General features: G+C 42.0%; 1 protein-coding gene across 1 annotated transcript in view; it reads right to left on the reverse strand.

The window, feature by feature from the left end:
* LOC111949827 (protocadherin-16-like) overlaps positions 1–8,060 on the reverse strand; it is a 47,030-nt gene that overhangs the window by 12,174 nt on the left and 26,796 nt on the right. The window contains exon 14 of the mRNA XM_070433864.1: positions 1,065–1,190. Within this exon, the coding sequence (XP_070289965.1) occupies positions 1,065–1,190 (126 nt within the window). The remainder of the gene's footprint in view (positions 1–1,064; positions 1,191–8,060) is intronic.

The raw sequence follows: 8,060 nt of genomic DNA on the forward strand, positions 1-8,060 counted from the left end.
CAAATTAGTTATTCAAGCCCTGCCACCACTGCTTACAATAGAGGTTATGATACAGCCCTTGGCCACACTGCTTTCACCAATAGAGGTACGATAAGCCCTGACACCACGTGCTTTTACAATAGAGGTACGATAGCCCTTCACACACCTGCTTTACAATACGAGGTACGACTAAGCCTGACACACTGCTTTACAATATGATGGTACGCATAGCCTGACACACGCTTTACATAGAGGTACGAGCCCTGACACACTGCTTTACAATAGAGGCTCCCAGCGATATGCCCTGACACACTGCTTTACTATATAGAGGTACGATATCCCCTGACACACTGCTTTACAATAGAGGTACGATTAGCCTGAACCACTGCTTTACAATAGAGTCACGATAGCCCTGACACACTGCTTTACAATAGAGGTACGATACCTGACCACACTGCTGGTTAATCAAATACAGACGGTACGATAGCCTGACACACTGCTATTACAATAGAGGACGTAGCCCATGACCCACTGCTTTACAATAGAGAGATAGCGCATGCTTTCACAATGATAGCCCTGACTACACTGTTTACAATAGAGGCACGATAGCCCTACACACTGCTTTACAATAGAGGTGAGCAGAAGCGCCTGACACACTTGCTTTACAATGACGGTACGAGTCCAACCGGCTGACACACGCTTTACAATAGAGGTACGATTAGCCCTGACACACTGCTTTAAATAGAGATACGATAAGTACCCTTTTTGGTTCCAGGTAGTACCCTTCTACATGGAACTCTTCTACATGGAGGGTTCTACCTGGAACCAAAAAGGGTTCTGCCTGGAACCAATAATGGTTCTCTTATGGGGACAGCTGAAGAACCATTTTGGAACCCCTTTTTCTAAGAGTGTGGGTTACTCATATAAAGGGACAGTTACCTGTCAGAGTGTACAGTTTTTAGACCTCTCTGTCCAGGGCTTTAATGGTTAGGATTAGGATTAAGGATCAGGGTTAGGGCCAGGAGTTAGGCTGAGAGGTTACGGGTTAAGGGTCAGGGTTAGATGTTATGGTCAGAGCCAGTTACCTGTCAGTGTGTATTGTTCCTGTGCCTCTCTGTCCAGGGCTTTAGTGGTGGTTATAACACCTGTAGCTGGGTGGATGCTAAAACCCTCGTCAGAGATGCCTCCATATGTCACCTGGCCGTTGGTACCTGGAGAGAGAGAGAGAGAAAAAGAAAGAGGAGTATATGAAGTCTAACCCTAATACTATCTGTCAGCAGCCTACACCATCCCCTTGGCCCTTACCCTTCTATGTTCTGAAAATCTGAAGGGTTTGGGTAGGTATAAACACTGTAGTAGTGGTGGAGCTTCCATCTTACAGATACAGTTTGCAAACATCAAAGGGTTAGGGCCAAGGGGATGTGGTAGGGAGAAGGATTGGAGCCGGCTGTGCAAGTCAAATCGACACTTTTCATAGGGTGCTGGGCCGTCAGTCCTATTCCATTCAGTCATGTTATACTTTGAACCCTCTCTACCCCAGGGCACTGAAAACATTCCCAGGGCACTGAAAACATTCCCAGGGCACTGAAAACATTCCCAGGGCACTGAAAACATCCCCAGGGCACTGAAAAAGAGAGATGAATATCGAGAAGCTTGTTGTCTATATTGAAATAGCTATTTTCCTGTATTTCCATGAGAACTCTACTAAGCTATGTAAATTTTGGAAAAAATCGCGATTTGTAAGTTCTCAGTAGGGCATCTCGTTATGCAACCTGTTGACATTCTACACTTGCTGTAGAAAAAGACCTAGTGTTCACGGCACTAGAGTCGGTGGTTCACGTATCCCATCTATGTATATACAGAGTGTCTCAGGCAGTCGTCACCTCACGGTGATATTTAAGGACACGAGTATGTACAGCAGCTGGGCTTATCAATAGCACACCCTACTATTAGTAAAAAGAAAGAGAGAGGTGCGCCTGTAACAGGAGCTTTGGGTAATGACACTATAATTTCGAATATATCTTCCAGGATATAGGTAGAGCGCTTGTTTTATGGAAGTGCTTTTATTGCGCGGTAATTCCAGAGATCATGAATATTGGCATGTACCTTTGTATTCAATGGGTATGAGCGAAAGTGCTTTATTCATTATCAATGGCGATTGTGTTTCACATACACATTGGATACCTAGAAAGAGCTTGGTTTTTGCGAAAAACGTGTAAGTGGTTATCTATTGCGTGGAATATCTTCCAAATAATTGGGTTTGCACTTAACTGGGAAACTAGGCAATATGAAAACTGAAGCCATTTCTTTCGGCAAAACAGTGCTCTCCATCATTTTATCCTAAAAGAGTGGAATTGTTATTATCTATGCTAAGCCTCATAGTTAAAGGGACAGTATACCGGCCACCATGGTACAAAGTGGTAATACATCACTCATTTAAATCATTTCTACACTGTCCAACAGAGTCACGAAATCTAGATGGTCTAGAGTAGTATTTGTAAGAGCAGGAGTGTATAGTGGGACAAAGGGGGTGTTTAAGGTTATGCTGGAGTTTATTGGTTCCAACCATGAGTGAGATTTATGCGAGCTTGGTTTATTAGAGAGAAGTGCCAGTTGGTAATTTTCTGTATGTAAATCATTATGTCAAGAGCCAGTTACACGATTGAAAGCCATGTGTTTGTTGTAAAATGGTGCCTCTTAGTTTGCTCTTCTCGCGCTTCTGTTCACAACAGGATTGGCATTGTAGCATGTTGTTTTGGTGATAAATGGTGACATGATTTACATTACTGTATTCATCTAATGGTTTGACGAACACTAACTTGCGAGAGAGAAAACTGGTCACACGTGTGGCAAAAGTATGTTTCTCGGCTTATAAATACAAATAACCTCGCTGGCGTCGAAAGGATGCTCAAACAGTAACATGTCCACATATGTCACGCGATGAGAAAAAACAAGTTTGTCACCTTACAGAATGTGGATGGACAGAGAGCAGATGAGAGATTTAAAGAAGCATTAGGATGAGTAGTAGGAAAAGTGTTTTATTATCTTGTGATAATCATACAATCCACTAGAAATGCCTATCGAATCTTTTTTGGAAAAGCTAGGCAGCTCTATCTAATTTCCTGTATTTCAAACATGATTATGGGAGCTTGTTTTTGAACCAACAGCTGCCTTACTTGTGCTCTCTTGACTTCTTTTCAAATGATTCAGAAAGCTTCTAAGTGTTTTTGGACAAAAAGTAAGTACTGATATGGGTTGTTTAGGTGTGTCAAGGTGTATTGAGCAACTTGCTGAAAACTGTCCAACCAGATGTTCCTAATCATCTGAATTTAAACAGTACACTGACAGAAAAAAAAAATCACATCGTACACAGTGAAGTCGCGTGAATCAAAAACTTCACACTCATGTTATTTCTAAGAATAGCCACTTGGTTATGTGACACAACAAGGTGAACATTCAATAGTGTGAGTTATGTCTGGAGCCAAGCGAACATGGAGGTGAATGCGGAGGAGGCTGAGTAGATATGGTATGTGAGAAGCGCGGCCTTGAGTGCATAGCTCGAGAATTAATCGACACTTTTCCATAGGGCAATGAGCATCATTTTGGGAGCATTGTTTGTGCAGCTAGCTTCTCTTAATTTCTGTTTATTTCCCGCAAATCATGAAATTCTAAGGTAGCTTGTTTTATATTGGACATAAAGTTGTGATTAATCTCTCTGTCATCTAACACATGTTGCAAACTTGCTTGAAAACTGTCCAACAGTGTTCCTCAACGTCGAGTCACTTGATGATACAACATTTCCAGGGCAGAGAGAGAGAAATCAACATTCCACACAAGTGCGGCAACGAAAACATTCCAAAGCGAGAGGTCTACGAAGGTTGGAAAAGAATCAGTTCTCCTCCAAGTTTGTGTGAGTCATCAAATGAAAATGTACATCTACACCTAGGCTGAAGCAAACCTGTTCGCAGCAAAAGATCGTTACCTAATTCCCACAGCCGTGAATCACTTAAGCAGATACCTGAGTAACACACAAGAAAGATGTCCACACACATGAACAGAGAGCAGTGCTACCTCCAAGAGCGAGCGATGTATTATAGAGACACATAGTTTAATCGCCGAGAGAAAGTGCTATCATGGCGGTAAAATCATTCACAGCGCACTAGAAATGGGCAAGTTGGTTTTTGCACAAGATGAGACTGAATAATACATTATTATGGTAATTTTTTCTACCTAATCCACTCCTAAAGAAGTTATGAGTACAACATGCAACATATATCCGTGTTGTATTTTTCTAGTTATTGTTCTATATTTGTGTTAAGGCGATTGATCTTTGGCTGCACACTGAGTACTATGTGCCACAGGTGGTCCTGAATCATCTCCATGGGGAAGCACAAGAGCCAGTAAGCTGAGCAGAAAGGAAATTCAGGCGTTATGAACAGTATGCTATTTAAACAGGATTTGATAAGGTATGGTCTTGGTTTTTTGTGAATAATGGTTGGTTAGTTGTGTGCTGTATGTTCATAGTGTGTTGCAACTGCTTGAGTGTATGTGAGACTGGTCCCACTAGGTGTTTTCCTAGTCATGTCGCTGTGATGTGATTAACAAGTGACTGTGTGTTGTGTGTGTGGTGTGTGTGTGATGAGATAAGATGTTGTGCATGCTGTTTTTGATGTCGAGTGGATGGTGGTCGATTCAAACTCATGGTGAGTGATGAGGGCATGGTTGGTTGATTGGTGGATAAGAGGTGATTATAAGTCGTTCTGCTATTTTATACACATGATGAAAGTTAAGAGGAGCTAGCTGTTCATAATCCTGACACAAGTGCCTTATCACTCGGTTTTTCAACATGATTTAGAGCTTTGTTTTTGAAAAAGTGTTTCACCCTCGAACTATAATTTCACCAACTGCTTTGCAAGAATGAATGCATGAACCTATATTACTGATCCACCCATGTGTTTCTTCGCGAGCATTCAATGTGCTCCTGTTAATCCTTAAACACGACTGGGGGATGTAACACACACAGCACAAACAACAACACAACATTCACACTTACTCCACAGGGAGACTGAGACACAACTACAAACACTACTACCGTATTATAGGCCCCAGTCTTTGTTCTATATGGAAAAGGTCGGTTTAACTTGGCGTTATTTTTCAACCATTGAAAAGCACAAGCATTGTTTTAGCTTTTTTGAGAGAAGCGAGGACGTGCGTGGTGTATCTGCGGAAACTGAGTGAATTGGAGCGTAGTATTACTTGATTGAAAATGTGCTGTTAGTTACATCGACTTAATTGGGTACGAGACATGAATCCAACTGTAAGTAGGATACGATAGTGAGAGCAAAGCGTTTGTCTTATGGGCTGTATCTCGCACTGAGTCTACTGTTGACATTTTTTTGAAAGGAAAGACGTGATACAAGAGCGGGATACATCTATCAAGTGTCTCGTATGAATAACACTATGGTGCTGTCATCCATATGTAACGAGTGACTGTCCTTTGTATAGAAAAAATTAAACTTCACCATTGTCAAATCACAGAAGTGGAGCATCAAAACAAGTCCACCATTTAACGAGAGCTTAGGTTATTGGTTAATTGAATAAAGTGTTGTAAATTGTACTTAGTAAATGTTCTAGTCATACTGTAGTGTGTCTTGCACAATATTGCCCGAGAATAAGCCTGCCTCAGTACAGAGCTGATTCCGGGAGTGCATATCTCTCCTCGTGATGTTAAGCGAGTAACTAAGAAAAAGAGAATTAGCAACTTACACGTAGGAACCAAAACCACACTCAGATTTCATCGAACGCTTCGTTTTATTGGATAACACGATGTGTATCTGTTACGTGCTACTCACAGACAACATCGTTGGAGCCTTAGTTTTTGAAAAAGATGAAACTAATATTGTGCCGTTGCGAGTAGCCGTGGCGAACATTGAGGTCTTGCTGATATAGGCTTTTGGTATCTGTTTTTTCGACATAGAGCGTGATAATCATGTGCGCTCGTACTCTTTTCGCACGATTCACACTAGCATTAGAGCTTGATTTTTTGGGTAAAAGTGTGGACCTTGTGAAACATAGACAGCGAGGTATCTTGCGAAGGGATTGAGGACGAACTGCGCTGAATACACCTTCCACACAGTGGTTCCTATCACCTGATTTAACAGTACAGAAAAAAAAATTCACTTACAGAGTGCAAATCAGAAAACAGTGATTTAGAGCTTGGTTTATTTGGGAAAAAGTGTTTATTTCTGTATTTCAATGTTGCAACAATGCATATCTTGCTGAAAAACTGTCCACAGATGTTCCTAAATCATCCCCTGATTAACAGTACTGGAAAAAAAATTCACTTACAGAGTGCATCAAAACATGATTATAGAGCTTGTTTAATGGAAAAGTGTTTATTTCTGTATTTCAAGCATGATTTGGAGCTTGTTTTTCGAAAAGTGCTTATTCTGTATTTCAACAGGATTTGGAGCTTGTTTTGAAAAGTGCTTATATTCTGTTTTCAACATGATTTAGAGCTTGTTTTTTTTGGAAAAGTGTTTTATGTTCTGTAATTGAAATTGTTGCAACATCGCGGATAGAATTCCCTCCGGGAGCTATGTCCGATCGCGGAGTCAATTCGTCTAATACACATATCCACGTGTAATACTCCCCGTTGGGAGTGGGCTTCAGGAATAGAGGAGAGTAGACATCTGACAGGAGAGGTAGCACAAAGACGAGGGGAGCGATTGATTAGTAGAGGAGGAGGCCTATGATGTGTGGAAAGTAGAGAGAGGGGTTAAGGAGAGGGAAAGTCTAGGAGTGGAGGGAAGAGGAGAGGGGGTTAGATGGAGAAAGGATATTGGAGTTGCTAAGGTATCTTCTAAGAGCAAGGGATTGTGTGGAAGGCGTGTTTATATGGGAAGAAGAGCTGTATAGTTCTGATATTTCAACAATGATTTTGAAGCTTAGTATAATGTGAAAAGGTGCTTATGTATTGCAGGAGGTGTTTTCAAACATAGAAGTGTAAGGAGCCTTGTTTGTTGGAAAGTGTTTTAATTCGCTGATTTCAAGATGTGTGCAAAAGACTTGCTGAAAAGACTGATCCAAGCTAGAGGTTGTTTTCCTATCATAGCACTGGATATAAGAATAAGGCAGTGACTCAGCGGAAGAAAATTCACTTAACAGAGTGCATCAAGACAAGGAATTTTAGAGCATGTTTAAATGAGAAAAAGGTGTATTATGTTCTGTAATTTCAACATGAAATGTTGTGAAAGGACGGTTAAGTTTTTTGAAAGAGAGAGTGCTTATTTCTGAGGTTAGTAGTTGACAGACATGATTTAAGGAGCGTATGTGTATTTGGAAAAGGAGTGTTGTATAGTTCTGTATTTCAATGTTGCAACTTGCTGAAAACGCACCACAAGTGGTATGCAGCTAGCAATCCTGAATTTGAACACAGAGTCAGGGAGGGAAAAAAATCACTTAACAGAAGTGCAATGCAAAACATGATTTAGAGCTTAGTTTTGAGAAAGAGTTGTTTATTTACTGTATTTCATAATGTTGCAGAAGCTATGCCTGAAAAAGCGTGTCCACGGTCCTCATAATGATGTAATCACATGAGGGGTGGACACTACGAGCCAGGATGACTAATGGCGTGGAGGATCTGAATAGGCTCGAAAGGAGGGGCTGCTCGTGTGGCGATGGAGTTAACACGATGTGCAACACATAAGTGTTGTGGAGAGCTGAGCCACGTGGAGAGAGCAACTATTATATGAGAGGGAGGCCTGGGGTGGAGGACGAGGGGAGGGTTAGAGAGAGCCTGCGGGGGTGGAGGAGAGGGAGGTTAGAGAGGGAGCTGAAGGTTGGAGGAGAGGAGAGGAGAGGGGTTAGAGAGGGAGTCTGGAGGGTAGGAGAGGGGATTAGAGAGGGAGCCTGGGGGTGGAGGAGAGGGGTGAGAAGAGGGAGCCTGGGGGTGGAGTAGAGGGTTACGAGAGGGAGCTGGGGTGGGGAGGAGGAGAGAAGAGGGGTGTAAATTAAAAGAGGGAGTCTGGGGTGGAGGGAGAGGGGTAGAGAGGGAGTGCCTGGGGGTGGAAGGAGAGGGG

The sequence above is a fragment of the Salvelinus sp. IW2-2015 genome, linkage group LG22, assembly GCF_002910315.2.
Source record: "Salvelinus sp. IW2-2015 linkage group LG22, ASM291031v2, whole genome shotgun sequence".
In the NCBI taxonomy this organism is placed as follows: Eukaryota; Metazoa; Chordata; class Actinopteri; order Salmoniformes; family Salmonidae; genus Salvelinus; species Salvelinus sp. IW2-2015.